Source organism: Arctopsyche grandis, chromosome 4 (assembly GCF_051622035.1).
Source record: "Arctopsyche grandis isolate Sample6627 chromosome 4, ASM5162203v2, whole genome shotgun sequence".
In the NCBI taxonomy this organism is placed as follows: domain Eukaryota; kingdom Metazoa; phylum Arthropoda; class Insecta; order Trichoptera; family Hydropsychidae; genus Arctopsyche; species Arctopsyche grandis.
In genome coordinates this window covers 31,348,291-31,368,755 of record NC_135358.1, presented here as the reverse complement: position 1 = coordinate 31,368,755, position 20,465 = coordinate 31,348,291, and the positions used below count along the sequence as shown (strand labels likewise).

Here is a 20,465-nt window from a genome sequence, read left to right as displayed (position 1 = left end):
GAGAATAATAATAGGCGACTTAATCGAAGTCTTTAAAATAATAAATAATCGTCATGTACAAACTCATTACGTTCAATGAAAACACTAATCTTAGAGGTCACACTCTCGGACTCCAAAAAGAAAAATCGAATAAATGGATCAGATATCCTTCTTTTCAAATTGAGTATTTAAAGTTTGGAATAGTCTTCCCAACAATGTGGTAAATTCTGAAAACCTTAATATTTTTTAAAAAGCTAGATATCTTTCATAAATTGAAGGAGTTTTGTTGTTGTAGTTATTATGATACCGTTCCAAATATTTTTATTTTTATTCTTTTTTATCGTTTGGTATTATCTCTTTTTACTTTATCTATGTATGTACGTAGTAAAAATAGATGAAGTTTGCGATCATTCGAAAATTCAAACTGGAGATTTTGACTGATTCGAACTCAGAATCGATCACTGATCACGTTTTCATAATCTAGAAAAAATGTGTGTGTGTCTGTGAATTTTGGGGATTTTTTGAACACCGTTAGTCCTATCGAACTGAAACTTAGTATCGGTTACTGAAATTCTAATCCATACGATGTACGTTGACCGGAAATGGTACCTCCCTTTATAGGTGTCCTCTTTTTTTAAGTTTTTGAATTCAATCGTCTCTCAAACCACTAACCGAATCAGACTGAATTTTCTTTACATGTAAATAGAAATTATAAATTTTATACCTTTATATTTTTTTAAATACTTTTACCTCAACCGGAAGTAGTACTTTTACTCTAGGTAATCAAGGTTTTTTTTGTTTTCTTTTAAAACCTTTGGATGTATTTAGGCCCAGCCCGAGGGTATGGCACCCCTAGACAGATTGATGTTTTTATCGTTTTATCTTATTATTGTTATGGATATTTTTGTTTTTATTTAATTATTTATATGAAGTCAAATCCCGTGGGTCTATCGGATTTGACGCCTTCCCCGTGTATTTTAAATAAAATAAATAAATATATACATATATATCAATGAATAATTCAGCAGATAAATGTAAAATATGCTAATATGTTGGGTAAAAATATTAATGCCCACTATACATACATATACAGTACTAAGCAATGAATATTTTGCTAGTCATAAACCATTCCTAAGACTTTTTTGTATCGAGTTAGTCTAAAGTACGTTTCAACACAATTCCCATCTTAAAAAATAATTCAATTGAGGACTTCAATCAATAAAATGTTTAATTTCTTTAAATCAAATATTATTTTATATATTTTCACCAATCAAATGAAAAAGCTTGGAAAAGCTATATTTAACGCGTCCCGTTCGGATGCCATTTAAAATAGAAAATGTATTGAAAATTCCGTGAATCTGATGATTCAATCACGTACAGAGAAAGAGTAGCATACGTTGAAAACCTGTCGAATTTTACATCACACGAAATGAATGGACATACATATGTATTCTTAGTTTTTTTTACGTTACATTCACCAGTTCTCCAAACTTTTTTTTACAAGGATATTTTTATCACACAAAACATTTTTATATACATATATAGATGCGGCCTTATATGTATATTAGTACTACGGATATATTCCAAAGTGAACCCAATGGGATTATATTTTTAAATAAGTCGAATTGTGGAGAAGTGTCGAAGTCAGAGTCGTGTTTTTTTCAACGATTCACAGCCAATTAATCAACATCATTAATCAAAAAATTTCATTTAAAAAATATACTTACTGTTTTTGGTGAAGGTGACGATCTTGAGCACCTTCCCGTATCGCTGGAAGATGTTGTGCAGTACTTCGAGCACAATGGGATATACCATGTGCTCGACGATGACACGTAAGACCGTGTTTGGACCGCCTTGGATGTCCGCGGGGGCGGTCGTGAGGCCTCCATTTGTGGCTGCGCCTGGATTTACGCCTCCTGCCACCAAAGACTGTGCGGCTTGAAGTGCAGCCTGCGCAGAAGCCGACTGCAAAAAATAGCAGTAAACGAATTAAGAAAGGTGTAAGTGCAACAATTAGTATGTCAAATTATGCTACTGGTGTTAAATTGAGTTATTGGGGAAGAAGCGATTCGATAATTCTTCGTCGAGCGGTCGGTTTGAATCGAGAACGCGACTCTTTAATTGAAATGGTATAAAATTGTCACAGAAGTACAAGAACGTCTGACTTTCATTTGGTACAAGTTCAGGTACTCGTGTCATAATTTTCCGACGTTTTGACACGTGTCTTAAATACTATTACCTCTTTAGGGGGCACTCGGGTTAAATGTACAATTATCTTGATTGAGTTTACGCTAAGGTAGTCTTTATTTTGCTGAAAATATTTTTTTTTTGGCATTTTCATATATGTATGTAGGTAATTACAAGTGTCTACTTTCTATTTAAAATTATATAAAAAGTTAAAGCAAATTTTTAAAAAATAATTGAAATACAATACATATAACCAGCAGAATATTCTATAGCATATAATGCTTTGAACAAAGTCACGGGTTCAAATTCCACTGGCTTCTGCTGGCCAGACCTTGGATTTGTGACTCCAGGTCAATCGTTTTCTATCAGAGTTTGCTCATTTATCTGATTTTCATTGAAAGGGTTCCAACAAACTGGTAACTATATATATTCATTTTCTTGCAAATCTCGAGTTTCGAGATCTCTAATTTCGCTGATTCGTATAAAATACTGTAAATTTACAAATTTGACCATAAATATCTGTTTGGATGTGAATTGATTAATACTTGTAACAAATGTACAGTGTTTCTGACCAGGAAGGCGCATTGGGGTTACGTGTTAGGCCTTTCTGGTATAAATTAAAAATAAAAATATATAAATCGCTCTCAATTAAGTTCGGAATATAAATGAGAATTTTAAAAAATTTTCTATAGATACTAAAGATTAAAAAAAAAGATCGTATGAATTTTAATATGTAGAGATGATTTGTACACATAAAATTACCAAAAAATTTAATTATTTTCAGAAAATTGAGGGCTATTCTAATGTGCATTTAACATTTAAGACACATTTAATTAATATAAATAAGTTACTTTATGGATTAAGATTGAATCTAAAGAAAATGGAACATTTCGAAAACAGTCCTAAATATTTAACAGATCAATAATTCGAATACGTACATATGTATATGTTACAGTGAAAGCATATTTCAAGTGAAAATATATTTTCACCAATTCAATCAGTGTATCAAATAATGAATTTACAACGTTTAACTCTATATATCGGTTATAAATGTAACCCTCACAACCCAATATTAAATGAATAAGGCCAACCCTTACTTATCGTAACCTATCCGAAACCTTAAATAATACCAACCCTAACAATCTAATCTTAAATTAATAAAACCAACCCTGAAAATGTAAATATAATTTCACTGTGACATGTACATATATATTTTAAATTGAAAATAATTTTGTGATAAATTTAACGACGACTCGAATTAAGGCTTGTCGATTTCATTATTTTTTAAATTAAACAATGCGGTTCTACATTTAAATAGGATAAATCTTCAAATCAAACTGTTTTTTTAATTTCTGATCAAGATTTTTAATTTACTATATGTATATAAAAATAAGAAGATTCCTAATATAAATATATTTATTAATAAATAATATCTATTTTCGTTTTCTTGTTGAACAGATTTGACTTGAAGGATTGACTGCTTTTAAAACGACATTCATACGACTAAAGTCACTCTACTGTATTTTTAAACGAACGATCAATCGTTCTATATATAAAAGTTAAGCTTTTGATAAAATAGATACATACATATTACATAGAACAATACACTAGGGATAGTAGAATAAAGTTTAGGTTAAGTTTGAACGTCGACAGTTTGATAAGCGGCTCTGCGCACGGTTCGTATGAGTATTATCTCTCGCGGATGTTTACGATGCAGAATACTTGCATATGCATTATACTGCAAGTTTTTCCGTCGTCGGTTGACGTCAAATGCAAATAACCGGTTTGGAAAATACAGACGGAAGTCGGAGGATGTTTACCGTCTGCAGGGACCGATTTCGCGTTCGGATAGTGCAATCGATCGGTCGGACGACTGCAATTTGCATCGAATGCACCGTACCCGAGTGACCTTGTCTCCACAGAGAGTGGTGTAATAAATAAATGATTTGAACTGAAAAGCACGAAAGTTCTGCGGGAATTTCGCAGAGGAAAAATTAAACATCGGAGCGAAATTAAAGCTCTCCCGGAAAGGTCCCCGAGGGCACTTTTCCTCTAGCCGGAAAATGAAAGACGTCTTCGAAATTCTGAGAGCAATTACATTCGGGTAAGACATGTCGGGGTGGGATTTGAATGTGTACATTAGGGCGGTCCTTACTTTAATAAATAAAAAAATGTATTTTAATAAGCATTTCAATGGTTATTTGCACGGTTATTTCTTATTTTTATAAGCCACGAAAAATTGAACAAATAATCGAACTCTTAAAAGATTGAGAATTTATTTTTAAAATTCTTCAGCTTATTTTGCATTTCATAAAAGAAAAAATATATGAGACATGTACTTTGAGGCTTTGAAATATTTCGACAAATTGAGGAATATTCGTATATTTTTTTTACTATACACAGTTGTAATTTAAGTCTCAATATACACGTTATATTTATTCCTTTAAAAATTTTTGAATGTAATATTCCAATGATTGATTCATCGTTTGTTATTCAAAAATTTACTGAATCGAATCTATTTTATAAAGAATGAGCCTATTAAGAGTTATAATATTTCTTTATATCCTTCTTAATAGGTTTTTGAGCTCTTTTTCCTATTATGCTGTACATTAATATTAGAATAATATAATACTAGGATTACCAACAAAATGAAATTAAAATTGTTAAATAGAATACGATCAGTAGATCAATAACTATTAAAATAGATATAAGATGTATCATGAACATAATTTATGACATGAATAGTAAATATCCCATTCTTAGACAGTTTGAAAATATTTTATTAAAGCATGTAGCGATATCTAGTTTCGCCGAAATAGAATACGAGATTATACGACGCTCAATGGATTAATAATGGACGTGAAAAAAAAATGTTGTGACCCCAAAGGACGACACATCCCATTTCGCCAAACGACCGCACACCGTAAAATTTTAAAATCTTCAAACAAATAAAGCGAATTGCAACCGCGTTCAACCCAAAATGGCGAAAATATAAAAGACCTAATAGAAAACACGTGTGCGTGTGTGTGCGGAAAATTGGAACGAAATAAATTAAGTTTATTAATTTGAGCACGTGCACAAAACGTTCGTCTGGTCGCACTCGTTGGACACGAGAATTGCGATTTTGCGGCTCAGTGAACGATTTGAGCACACTCTGTATGCGAAAACTGCCGATTTGAGCCGTCTCTATACAACACTTTAATTAATACAGAGAGGGCAAGTTATGAATAATTATTTTCGACACGCGTCAATATGTATATTTGTTGAAAATATTCATACGTGTACTTCATTAGTAGCTTTTAATAAAAAATAATGATTTACATTAAAATTATATTGTACGTATGTATGAAAAAACGTGCCTAGGCATTAGAGAGTACATATATGTATTATACATATGTACAAAAGTCATAAAATATTACTATTTATATAATGAAAATAAATTTTATTCCAACGTACATACATATAAAGAGGATAGAGCAATTTTTTTACCGTCCATTAAATATGTATGTATGTAGAGGATTCGAAGTCCCCGGGGGCGAAGGCGTCGGATTCTGGTATACATATAATTTCGAAAGAGACTTAGTATATATGTTTGTTTGTTACATTCAATTTAATAAAAAAAAAGAGTATTCAAATATATTTATATAAAATAAAACTATTCAAATAAATTTAATAATTTTAGTTTAGATTAGTCATGTTTAAGCGGTTTATATTATAAATACCGAGCAAAGTCGGGTAAAACCACTAGTATTATATTTTTTTTATTGATTTTAACCATTATCAAAATCAAACGATTGTTAACACGTTTGTTATATGGACGAAAAAATCCAATAAATAAATTTCTTTTATATAATAATACAAAAGGCATACAAACATTATATTCCAAATACATACATAATAAGGCTTTCAATTAAATTTTTAGCTGTTATTAAACGGTGGGTCGCGTCGTATTAATTCCGCCGCAGACACCTCAAGGAGTGCCTGCCAAAATAATATGATTGGAGCGAATGCGACAATGGCGCGCATAGGAGCCAAATTTCGAACCCCCCCCCCCACTTCCATATAATTAAGGCAATTTAATTAAAACAGAATAAACTGAGCACTCCCGCGAAATTCATTATATTCCACAGAAGAACGGGGTGCTTTGATAAATACCGCGTCCTTACCCCCCACGGAGACCTCCAGAATCCGACGACAGAGCACAAGCTCCGGCAAAAAACAATGTTTATTATTTTCGACCGGCCTTTATTGTGTTAACCGCGAGCGTTTTCATTAGACGTGATTGCATATTGTGCGCACGCTAAGTCGCACTTTAACCACGCAGATTGACAACGTTTCGCCATTCTATCAAGATTATTCTGTGCTTGTTTTGATGTCGTCATATAATATGCATCATATGTACATATCTACATACATATACATATGATATGATAATACATAAGCAGACTGGCATTTTTCATCAAGAGCGTGAAAACATACATACATATATGCTAGTCAAAGAGAGTTTTGAAAATTCTCCGACGCATTTTTGCACAATCACAATCCAAGAGCAATAAAGGTGACTTTATTGCTGTAAAAAATTTAATATTTGCTAAGCGGGAGAATTTCGGGTATATTTATATTATTTCCAAGAAGTGCGTACCGCAATATTGAGTGGAGCCATAACATTTTTTGATGGGTGGTAATAATCCGATTTAAAGGCGCACCTGGTCCACCCTCCACCCCCCTGCTAAAAAAAAAGAAAAAAACGGTTTAAAATCAATAAATAAAACGGGCCAGCCGCTCGGTAAAATTTTATTGTCAATTGCACTCGTTCAAAGTCGCGCTCGTAAAAAAAAGAACACCGCAAATGTTGTTTAAGACGACCTTTTAAATGAAGATAAAATTCAATATGGACGTGAAATAACAAGTACGTAATAAAAAAAGCGGAAAATTTTATTTTTAAAAGAAACGGATATAATCAAAGTTCGCAGACGATACGGGGTATGCAACGTATGTACGTACATTCGTCGCTGACAAAAGCTGTTGTCTTCCGGGATTCGGAAAAAGGGTGGGAAAGACCAGGAAAGGGGTTGAAAACTAAAGGATATTTCTTTTAGTTGATGCGTGCTTTTTTTCGTGTATTCAATTCGAATATTGAAACCCGTGCGAATGTATCATCATCATCACCATCGTCATCAAGAGTTAAAAAAAATCTTTTATATGGACATGTAATACTTGCATTCCTTGTGAGATTTTAATCTACTCGCACACTTTCCTAAAGATCGATAGCTATTTTTACTAAGCATTGGAAAACTTTCTTTATTCATCCATCATTCTACATATGTACACGTACACGTACATACAAGAACGTTTCAATAAAATCTTCCATTCCTTATGCACATATGTATGTATTTACATAGATTCCAAAGTGATAATTCATACAATATTCAAAGAAAGTTCAACATATTTCTTTCATTTAGTCTAATGTAAGTAATCATTTTCAAACTTTCTCATATATTATGGTTTGCATACAAATACCAGAGATTTCTTTAATTTCTTTCATTCCTTATGAGAGCTTAATACAAATTCGAAACTTACATACATATATAATGTGATACATACAAATATGTTAATTTTAGTTTAATTTTCTATACACCCTTTTTAAAAAAAAAATTTGCTTCGATTGAAAAAGTACTTTGTCTATTTACCATATAATGTACAAACTCAACGTATACAAAAGTCTTTAACAATTTTTTTGATCAAAATAAATCACAGACTTTTAAATTGAAAACCGTCATTTTGCATAAATAGTTGTAAGCGGTTTTTAAACAGAATTTCATCGTTCAAATATATAAAAGTTCATTCACACGTTTCGGCCAAATCCCACGAGAAAAAAAGTTATTGAATTGATCTGTAATCCATTCTCAATATATGTAGCAAGACAGATTTCCACGTTTTATGTTCGCTTTTATAAAACACGCTTTTCATATTTCGAATAGTGTATGTATTATTACAGACTTATTCATATAATAAAGTATTGAAAGAGTACTTTGAAGTATTGCAGAGCGCAAAGAAGATCCCTTCTGGAAGATAAGTCTCCTATTGAAAAGAGCAGACTGCTAACGAAGTTGGTATCGACGATGGCGAGTTTGAAAATGCATTTCACACACTCGCAACGTGGACAAAGCTTAACAAACAAAAGGTGTCAAACGACTGGCTCTCGGTTGGGTTGGGAGAGGCTTTGTCGCCTATGAAAACATATCCAGGTAGGCTTAACGTGTGTCTGCACTCTCCTGAGCGAAGCCCCCCCATTTTCCAGGGACGGGCTCTTTTGACGTGGAGCTTTACTAAACCACCCCTCTCCCCAATCTCGCCCCATATAAACACCATGGGAGAAAAACCCTACTTCGATCACAAATCGCACACTCACATATTGTATCGATCCGGTGCACAATGGAAATAACGAGCATTTTTTTTATAATATAGCTCAAAGGTGGAAGATATTGAAAATTACGACGGCAAAGGTCAGCATTTAATTGGAGATTTGTCTGCAGACAAGTTTTTGTCTGCTTTTCATCGACTAGCAACTTGCCTGTCAACAGATTTGTAATGCTTTTATTTCCAAATTATAAGGGTCGCTTTCTTTTGAGTTATAGTGGGAAGACAGACATTATAGTGGGAATACTTTCGGTGAGCTTTATTTCTATTATATGCACTTATACATACATATGAACGTAGATTTTAATTGCAACTCTCGTCAGATTCGTTGTAATGTGCATTCTTCAAAGTCTTATTTGCTATTTTAATTTATACGCGGGGAATGCAATTCGTTGCCAGGAATGCTCGCAAAGGGTTCTGCGTCTATTTCGAATGCAACGAGCATTGACGAATGGTTCGTGGAGAAAGGAGATGGGGGAAAGAGGAGGTGGAAAACATCCCGATATGTTGTATTAAATATAATTGTACCTCTTTGTGAACGAGAACCGGCGTGGATCCGGCAATTATTGTAATGTGGGTACAAAGGAGAGAGCTTTCGCATCCATTTGTTTGGGCTCCATTAAAAGCAAACCGAACCGCACAATGAGCTTATATTCACAATTGAGCTTTTAAGGATGAAGGAATAAATGAAATATTTTACGCGGTCGGCTGGCAGCTATCGAACTTCAAACGAAAATTGAATCAGTAAAAATAATACAAATGATTTCGATTTATTTCCCAATTTTGAACGAATACGCATCTCCGATGGCTCACGCGTTTCCTTCGAAATACACAAAAGTAGCACTCTTATATATGTAGGTATAATTTTCATTTTGACTCGAAATCGCAGCACGTTTTATTTACAGTCGCGATTTACATACACACACAAATATATCAGATTTCGAATTTTAATTTGAAAAAATCACGTCGAACGAAGCACACTTCTAGAGAAGCCCTCGGTTATATTATTAGCATATGACGTGCACACCGCTCAGTACAAAACTCTTTGATGTTTACTGCGCGAGTGCTATTGAACTTTAAGCACACAATCCGAAGACGTTGAATATTAACGCGTTTTCTTTTCTTTCACTTCCTTTTTAGACGCTCCGCGCTCGATTTTTCAGTGGGATGAAAGTGCGGAATGATACACAAAGAAAAGATACGATCGAATCGCTTTTTTATATACACATAATATATCTCATCGTCGAAAAAGTCGCATAAAATGAATTACGTGACGAAAATGTTCATACATATTATACATATAAGGTGACGGTACCATTCACTGCCTTGACCAAATCTTCGGTAAGATTTTCACCAAAATACAAAATTAAAATACTGTTTTCAAATTGTATTTAAAAAATATTTCTAATATCAAAGCTTAAGCTCTTAGACTTCGTTTTTTAAACAAGCTACATGTTTATAAATTCAAATATGAAATAGTAACTCTAGGACTGTTCACCAAACGGATGATTCGTTAAATGCCTTTTCATCATGACAACGATTTATAAAAAAAAAAACACGTATGTGTTTTCCGAGATGTCAACCGTCGAAAAGTTGAAAATTGAATCATCATCATCATCTACAGCCATTCACCATCCACTGCTGGATGAAGGCCTCTCCAACACGCTACCACTCATCTCTGTTTTGCGCCACTCTCATCCATCTCACCCCACACATTTTTTTAATTTCATCTACCCATCTTCCCTGCGGTCTTCCTTTTACCCTTTTGCATTCTCTCGGGTACTATTCAAGCACTTCTTTTGTCCACCTTTCGTTCATTCTTCATTGCCATTTTAATCTCTTTACTCTATCTACTATGTCTACTACACTTGATATACTTCTCACCCACGAGAAGTATGACAAGGGTAGTGGACATTGAATATGATATGATAATAATATAAATTTGATGTAAATTATGTGGAAGTAATCGGCATTTGAAGTTGTGATATCAAATTTTCAACCATAAATTCCGATTACAGCTACTAGCCACAACTTGCAAGGTTTAGAAAAAGAGCCCAGAAGCTGAAGCTTTATAGCTTCTATAAATTACATTAAATTACATTACATTACGAAAAAAATTACATACAAATATTTATTTTAATGAAAATCTATCGATGATTGGGTCATGTTTTTGAATGGTAGCGTTGCCATAAACGCTTAAAGATTAAAATTTTAGTTAGTTAGTGCTTACCGCATTACTGTGCGTCTGGTCTGTTTTGAGTTCTCTATGATTGGAAAACTGTACATATACAGCACGTCCTCGAAGTTGTGCCATGCAACCGCTGAAGTACGTGACCATAGCCACTGCTGATGTTTCGTCGGCCATTTCTAAGAATGCCTGCAAAAAACAAAATCAAAATTTAAATACACATTAAAAAACCGACAAGATTAAGTAAATAAAATAAAAATAAGGGCCAAATCCGGGTTAGTTAAAACGTGGATCTTCACGTGTCACCGTAAAAGAAACGTGTCAACGGGCTTAGCGCGCACTTTGGGACCCGTGTTAGCGCTACAAGGGTATTAGCAAAAAAAAAAAAAAAGTAAAAAAGGTAAAAAAATAACGGAAATAAACTCGCAACGAAAAAAGCAGTGTAAAAGGAAACAGCGGTGGGCATAAACGCATACGCTAAAAAGCAAAAACAAAGGATCCGACGGTCAACGGTTGTATGTACGAGAGGGAGGGACTGCCAGACCCCAAATTGTGTTAACGGGGGAATAAAAATACACGGTATGTCAGTTCAAAATTACTTGAAACAAATTTTTATTTAAAGTTCCATACCCCAAGAGAGCGTAGAGTTAATACATTTTTATTTTCTGGAACGTTTTACGCTCGGTATTAAAAGCAGAGACAGAAAGCGAAATACATGCATGGATGCAGAATGAAAGACCGGTTAAATTCAAACTAAATGCATTAAGAGACAAAAACGTGTAGCCAAATGAACGGGTGACAGATTTAATTGCTCGAATGGTGTCCAAGATTCTCTAGCTTTTATAACAAAGCAATAAAAACCACCGAACTACATAATTGGTGGATGAATTATACGATGGGTAAAACATTATAACTGAAGATTAAATACATCAAGAGATTAACGAATTCGATGCCTTTGGTGAATGATTTTTTGATGTTATCATATAATGCTTTAAAAAAAGTGTTCACGTATTCAAATCCCACTGGTTTCTGTTGGTCGGATTTGTGACTCATAGGATTTGGATTTTGATATGAATTTGTATTAGACAAGTAGATACAGATTAGATATGTGACTCAGGTTTATCGTTTCCTATCAGAGTTTGCCAATTTTTATTAAAATGGTTCCAACAAATTGGCAACCTTACCCATTCTGTCGCAAATCTCGAGTTTTCACCAATAGATGTTAATTGATATGTATTTACTTTGTATAATACTAATAATACTTGTATCGAATGTAAAATGTTTCTGGCCAGGAAGGCGCATTGGGGTTATCTGTTAGGTATAAATTAAAAACAAAAATATAATAAAAATCGCTGTTTTCTCGGCATGGGTGTGAAATTTTGGCATTGAATGTGCAAATACGCAGAAGAATCTAATGCAGTTTGTTTGGTATAAAAAAGGTATAATCATAGTAGTTGAAATGTATAACGAATAAAGACCAAAATATCAAACGAAAGATGGACAAGAGAAATGTTCGAATGGTATCCAATATAGTGTAATGGTCACTAGTGAGTTTGTATGTTAAATAATGTATGTAAATGTGTTGGTGATGGCTTCATTCTACAGTGGTTGGTGAACGGCTGCAAATGATGATGATGATGGTGTTTGTATATAATACAAAGGAACTTTTAATTATCAACCTGTCGGAGTATGATATCGTTAAGTGTGGTGAGGTAGCACTTTGGCCGTGCAAGCGAATGAAAAATCGTTAAAGCTTACGCGTTAGCTTTATTCTCGAAAAATGGACATTTAATTTATCGCGAAAATTCTATAAAGCTAGTTGATAGCATGTAGCGAGAGCAATTAGCCTTGGACAGGCAAAATAAAAACACAACAAAAATTTCAGCATCGCAAGTCTTAAACGGTGATACTGGAAATTTATTATATAATATTTTCCTTGTCGAATACTTTAATAAATAAATGAAAATAAAAGCTTTTAACAATAGGAATACGATAGACAAATAAAGATATTTGGGTGGTAGTATCTACAAGCTTTTTCGAATGTGTTAACATTTTTTCCGCCCGGAAAATGTTCGCCGGGGTAGCTTGAAAAATTTCAAATATGCGAAAATCACTTAAATGTAACGGAAACGTTCACAGCAGTAAAGGATTTTGCAGGCAAATAATCGAAAATAACAACGCAAGAAAATGTTCAAATTAAATTTTCAAAGTTACCTGAAGCTTTTCGAATACCTGGCGTATTGCAAAATATCATATAGTAGACAGGAATATTATACTTTTATGTATTCATTCTCCGATTTAACGAGAAATTCCTTCATGTTTGTCAATTTAATATCGAAAACCGATTCAACAATTTCGATCAAATCAGGTGAAATTAACTTTCGAGGCCGAAAAAAAGTATTTAAATTGGTTTCAACTTTGGAATAACCTATTTAATTATCAAATTCAACTCCATGTGATACCCCACCGATTCACACCTTGAAAAATTAAATCTCATATTTAATAAAAATTGTATCATAAATTAATTAATATACATATATATGTAATACTTGTAATGGCAATGAAGTTAAGAGATACTTACTATTTATGTAACAGGGTTTCTATGTGTTAATAGTTTTAGACTTTTTGAATAACTGTAAGGTGAAAAAGGGACGGAGGAGGGGTTTTTAAAATTTAAAAGTGATAAATATTATCACAAGCGGGATAAGACGGGGTGTGTTCACCTGGTCAAAGATGAAATTAGAATGCTTTCGATTCGGAGCATTCGCTGTTTTTAGTCGTTCAACGGCTGAATAAACACTTGGGGTTATTTTAGGGTCAGTTTTGACCCGCAGCCGTGTGCCCGGTTCAAAGGTAAATAATGGAGGCGCGGGCACAAAGGCTCTTGTAATTCCATTTGGGGGAGCTGCCCAACCCCGGACAACGTAGCCTGCAGCCCCTAATGGCGCCGTGATTAACGCAGATTTGTTTTTACAAATGTTTTGCGGCCAAGAAAGGGTCGAAGATAAAACGAAATGGCCAAAAATCCCCGAAAGAACGGCTGCTGTGTGCGATTTTGCAACGAAACTGGAGATTCAACATACAGAACTAACATTGGAAATTGATAAGGTCTGGCAGAAGAGACCTCCAAACACAAACCTCAAATCGTGAGAATCTACAAAACCATTAATGGTATGTGTGAAGTCCTAGACTGTCCGAAATAAGTGCAATCTTAGAAAGTTTGGAGACCTTGTCTATAGAAAGTAGGTTTTTTTTTATATTCTATATACATATACCTATACATACACCTAATCCGTCTATAGAATAGAAAAAAAAATATATTGCCTCATTGTTTAATATACAGGGTATTTGGTAGGAAAGCCTTAAAGGGTTGATAGCTGAAGTAAAAAAAATCCGTAAGACTTTGGACTGAGGTATGTATGGTTCAAAATGTTCTAAATTATATGAGATATCAACCCTTTAAGGCTTTGCATTTAGCTACCAAAAACCCTGTATATTTATTATATTATGGATATAAAAAATATCACGAAATTTATTATTTAAACTCAATTTTATACAATGAATTACAATTTTCATTTTTTTTTTAATTTAAGCATCGATAATATTTCAGTGTAAATTAAATCATAATTAACAAATTAAGCTGATTAATTTTGTACAGCAAAATAATATGACGATTTAATAATGAGACGTTTTAATCTTTGATAGGGGTAAAAGCAAGGGTAAATTACTTTTTTTTTGCATCTAAGAAAGAAGGGGTAATAAGCACACTGGACCACCAGCGTTAATAAGGGTAAACGAACGCGATAGAGGGTGAAGGTTGCGATAAAAAGGAGGCTGATTCGACAATTTACGTTTTGCGAATGAAAACGGCCCAGAACAAGGAAGGAAATTGGGTGGGGGGGTAGGGGGGGAGAGAAAGTTTTATGTAAATCGATTAATTCGATAAAGTCGAAAGTTATTGGTCTAATCAAAAGCGTCTGCCCGAGAAATAATACCCCCCTACAGCTGATGTAATTAAGAGCCGGCGGCAAATCTGATTTAATTTACTATTCATAAGGCGGCAGGGGGAGGGCAATATGAGAGGGATGGGTCACAAAAGGGTGGACAGCGTGAAAAGTTTTCACTGTTACGATCCAATCTTCGAATTGATTCATCCGCTCGAATATTCCAATTCATTCATGACGCATTCCGATACGATAAACTGGGTAGCTTACGATCGTATTATATATGTAAGTACATCCATATACATATGCACATGAAAGTGAATTGAAATATGTACATATGTACATTTGTGTATGAATAAAATATCTGAATTCAATGCGTTGAATTCAAAAATAATATGTATGTATATATAATGTATATATTATTATGTACATATAATTTTTTTGATAAGGTATAATTACATATTTATTCCCAAATTTCAACCGCCCGATTCAATTAGTGTATTATAAATAAAAACTACAATCCGACTTAATAAGCTAGAGTTTATAATGTGTGTAATAAGTATATGGTGATATAAAATGCAGGAGGTCGAAGTAATAGGAAATTCATATCGCCATAAAGGCGAGAGCTTTTATCCAGTCTGTGGAACAAAATGGAATGAGAAGTCAATGGAAACACTTGATATTTATTTATTTATGAGTTTCCGGTCGCGACAGCTTGACGTTTGGGTCACCCATGACATGACTGCACAGGGGGACGAACGGTCGATATTGATTTAACAATCGTGTGAATATTTCATAACTGGGACGAGCCGGTAAAATCATACATATTAAGGTATGCCATTGGTTGACAAAATGTATTACATATGTATACATATTATTTATATTCCGTATAATTTTTAATTCATTAAAATCTTATTAGATTTGAATGAATTTATATCGAAAAGTAAAACGATAAAGATTGCATTAAATGCATTAAATGAAATGAGATGTAGATTCAATATGAAAATTATTGTGAAAAAATAGATATGGCTACATTCTAATATAATATCGAATAATATAATAAATTGTACAAATGATACACCTATGTATGTATAGGTACATAGTATTGAAATGATTTTTTAATAATGAAATCGGTTTTTAAATCTAATATTACGATGTATTTGAAAGCTTTTGCAAGTGTAAAATTTAAATGGCCGGCAAATAGATAAAGGAAGTTCTCAAATGGTACCCAAAAAGCTGTAGAAAAAAGCAAAAAGGTATATGGAGTTGGCATTGAAGAAAAATGTTTGAAGTGAAATCAGATAATTTTTGTACAAATTAAGTAGATTGGAATGGAGGTTGTCATGTAGTTAAGAATGGCAAAAGTTTTAGTGATTAATTCACAAATTTAATCCACCCTGTTTTTGTTAAAGTTGAACGAAATGTACGCTGTTTTGTATGATTAATTTAATATTCTTCATAAATCGAAATATAAGCTATACATATTACGTAATTTAAAATAAAAAAATGATCACGATGTAGTATGAAATATTATATTACAAACCTGATTTTTTCCTTTGAGGACAAGAACGTTTGTGACTCGTCCAAAGGGTATGCCCAACTGTATAATTTCAGCTTCGCTGGTTTCATTTGGAATGTTTCTTATATGGATAACCCGCGAGGGTTTCCCAACGTTCGGCTCCAGCTTCACCTGAAAACAAAAACATTAATAAGAATAAGCACGGTGAAAAAAGTATACCATTGAAGCAAGCAAATGAATATGTATGTATGTATGTATATTACACGTTAGAGCAAAAATTGGATTAATTTCGAGACGAGAGACTCGGCCCCGTAGCGAGTGTGAGATACGTGGAAAATTACACGGAGCGCAATAATGAAGAATTAGGGAAAATGCTACAACAATTTTCCCGTGGGTGTGTGACGCTGTACGGGGAAATTCAAAAGTAAAGGCACGTTCACAATCTCAGCCTCATTTCAACCGCGAAAATGAGGACGTAATGGAGCCGAGAGGCCGGAAGGCTTTCGAGGAAATTGTAACGAACGTACACAGATGCATTGCAACCGCAAAAGCTCATTCCATAAACCAGCTTTTGATTCCAACAATGCACCATACAGTCAATACAAAGATTCACAATATTTAAATCTTGCATTTTTTAAATTACACAAAAATGACAATAAGTAATACAACGATTAGAACGATAAATTGAATTCGACGATTAGAATAAAGAAGTAAATATACACTAGATAAAATTAGCATTGTGCCACAACATTCGTAGTTTGAAGATAATATCATTTAGATGTTATTCTTCATCATCAACTTCGTCATGTATAGTCACTCATCATCCACTGCTGGATGAAAGCCTATCTAACACGCTTCTACTCGTCTCTGTTTTGTGAAACTCTCATCCATTTCACCCCACACATTTTCCTAATTTTGTCTACCCATCTTCCACGCGGTGTTCTTTTTATCTTTTTCCATTTTTTTAGGTACCATTCTAGTACTTAATTTCACCCATTCTTCTAGCCACGTGGCTAGAAGCATCTTGGCGTTCAATGTCCAAGTTTAAGACGTTATTATTCTATCGAAAATTAAACATCATGGGATAAAATCTACCATTTTTTGAATTTATGTACAATGAAACTCCTATCTAATTAGACTATCCATTATTTGGAAGGAAACATCCTTGGGGAAATTCAACAAATTTTAAGGACTATGTTAAGGAAAAGTAATGAAAAAAACGATTTTGTGCCAAAATGATATATTATTTAGCTAGTGAATATTTACTGTCAATGACTATTCATTTTCAAGATATCGCCTCGTACAACAAATAAGTAAAAGTAATATTATAATAAATATAAAATACTAGTGTAAATAAGAAGAAGGTGAGCTTTTTATACTGAGACAGGGTAGGATTTGTTGTATTCGTGAGCAAATCTTTCAATCTGGTCCCTATAGTGGTAGTTCACCGATAAACCGATTTTCGGATAAGACCCAATCTCGCGAGCGTTGGCCAAAGAAAAGGGAAAATTCGCAAACCGGATAAAAGGAGACTTTAGCGTTTCGCAAATCATTAGTTAAACTTCGACAAACCGGGAAACCCCATCGGTACGGATTTATCGCCCGCCGCACTCTAAAACTCGATCGTTTATTTATAAGTGGGATAGTTCAAGGGGAATAAAGTGAGAACATTAAAAGTTTAGGGAGTTTCGCTCGTTATTGCGAAGACGTATATAATAATAAAACCTCTTCGCGTGACCCGGACGAATTAATAGTGTTGAAGAAATACAAAAAAAAGTGTAATTCAATTTTAACGGTTAAGAGTGGTAAGATACGATCGGATACGTGAGGGGAGTGCGAGGCTAATGCATGTCGTGCGCCTTAGATTCCACCCCTAATCCGGAAAATGCCGGAATTCCGGGTTCCGGCAGCAGTAGGAGAGCAGTTTGCTACACGGTGTGCAACAAGTAAGTGCACGCCACACTCGATTTTATCACTGTCTGGCGTCCCTTTATTACGAAGGCGTCGACTAAAAGGACCACTATTAACCATTTCTCATTGTTGTTAGAGCACGGTAAGAATTCCGAGATGAGATGATAAGTTTTCAGACTCATTTGTCTCGAAAAGTAAGTGGAGAGACGAATAAATCACAAAATTAAACGTACTCGGAAAATTTGTATTGATTTATTTATTTTATTTGATTTGAAAATTTTGTTGGTTTTTCCAGTACTGATTGATGAAATTATCACAATCTACTTTTTACTTAATATATTTAAAGACAAATATTTTTCATTGTGAAGAAAATCGTACATCAAGATTTTGACTGATTTGTATTTAAATACATATAAATTAAAAATCACTGACTAGTTTTCATTTTTTTATATCGCTAAAAATAATCACTGACTATTTTTCATTTTTTTATATCGCTAAAAATAATTAAAAATAGTATATCAAACTTTTTATACATAGGTGCAATTATTTGTAAATTGCATTAAAAAATACTTCTTCCATATCCTATAAAATTTTCTATAAAGCTTTCATCAACAAATACGTAAGACTAATTAAATTTATAAGATTTATGACTTTGTCATGCTTTCTAATTGTAAATTATCATCAATTATCTAAAACTTCACAAAAATTTTCAAGTTGTTAAAGATATAACCATTCTCATTTTAAACTACGAATCACGTTCATATGGTATTTTACTACTATTTTATAAACATAATGTAGTAATTACTCAGTGTGTCTAATTTTGTAGTATCACATGTTAGTCTGTGTATATTTCGTAAGATGAATGAGTCTGAAAACTTATCATCTCATCTCTAAAGTCTCTCACCGTGTAATTCTTGCAAGATCGAAAAGTAGAGAGTCCAAAAGACTTACTTGGAAAATGATAAATATCAAAAATTTTCTTTAAATATCCATATGGTAAGGATCAATCGAAATGGATTACATTTTATAGCATACATACATCGTGCAAGGACAAAGTAAAAATGAAAATGCATCCGAAAGCACAAAGGGTCGTCCCAAAGATGTGGATAGAGGAGAAGAATGAGAGGACCTGCATCATCCACCTGTCTCTTGGCAGAGATGACAATGCGAAGAAATAAAATTAAACCCTTTGTGTTCGGCATAATATAATAATGGACGGTGCAAGGCAACAATGAAAGCCTTATATGTACACTTTCATGCACACACAAGGATAATTCAAAAATACTTTTGAACCTTAAACCACCACCGACAATGCGAATTTTCTTTTATACTATGTAAGTGTATCGAACAGGTACGTTTATAAAGCTCTCCAAAGCGAAATTATTTCAAGAAAAATATTTTATTACCGTGGATTTTCTAAGAACGAAGCAGTACTGCGAGTTTAGTACGTATTAGCTTTAGCGGCTTCGGGTCTATTCCGGTAATGAATAGAAAAGGCAATGAGGGTATCTTTTCCATTCGAGCGACGCCGAGCACAATGGCAGAAGACCCGGATGAGGAGAGCTTTGTTAAAAATAGTTATCAACGTATATTCGAAACGGAGATTGGTGTAATCGAGCGCCACGATAAGGGAGTGGGACGCTCATTACGAGAAAATAATGAATTTTCCCGCAAGCTTTTCCTCTAGTGAAAAGCAATAGAAGTGGAATACGAGAGGGTCAGAGCAGTGACATAGCCGCCGAGGGCCGGCAAATGGGATTTTAAAGTTCGATCAAGGGAAACCCACTACCGGTCGTGCTATGTAATTGAAAATGTCACGGGAAATTGCAACGCGATGAAAATTTAACTACTGCATCCGAACGATTGGCACTTGTGTGTGTGTACGATTGCGCTCAATAGGATATGGAAATGAAGGCGAGTCGATCTTTGTGTGGGTGGTTATTAATTTTACAATTGAATGAGGGAAAATTCAAAACAGGGGTCAAAGAGGGCGATCGTCGAACCAACTGTTAAAGACTGTGGCAGCTGTTGCGGCCGTAATGCACTAAGGCACTTTAGCCTAGTAAAAGTTTAGCAATTCAAGGGTCCTACTCGTCATCTAACTTTGCCAATTAATTCTCGCTTCTACGTCGATGCTATAAATATTATACAAACAAGCGATATACTGCAGGCACGATTTTGTTTCAATGCCACCAAAAATATTCGGATGTGTCCAACCCATGACCTTATCAATAATATTTATTTATGGAATATAATGAGTATACATATGTATATATGTATGTATTTATAAATCCTACGAAAGCAAGTATGATATTTT

The 20,465-nt window shown here is 33.8% G+C and overlaps 1 protein-coding gene across 11 annotated transcripts in view; it reads right to left on the bottom strand.

The window, feature by feature from the left end:
• heph (polypyrimidine tract-binding protein 1 heph) overlaps positions 1–20,465 on the bottom strand; it is a 386,050-nt gene that overhangs the window by 45,872 nt on the left and 319,713 nt on the right. For 7 of the 11 annotated variants that reach the window (XM_077429072.1, XM_077429073.1, XM_077429082.1 and 4 more), the window contains 3 exons: positions 16,262–16,408; positions 10,817–10,963; positions 1,707–1,944 (listed from right to left, as the gene is read on the bottom strand). In XM_077429072.1, coding sequence (XP_077285198.1) covers positions 1,707–1,944; positions 10,817–10,963; positions 16,262–16,408 — 532 coding nt within the window. Of the gene's footprint in view, positions 1–1,706; positions 1,945–6,808; positions 6,896–10,816; positions 10,964–16,261; positions 16,409–20,465 lie in introns of all 11 variants that reach the window. The other 4 variants (XM_077429078.1, XM_077429075.1, XM_077429074.1 and 1 more) reach the window with 2 other exon arrangements.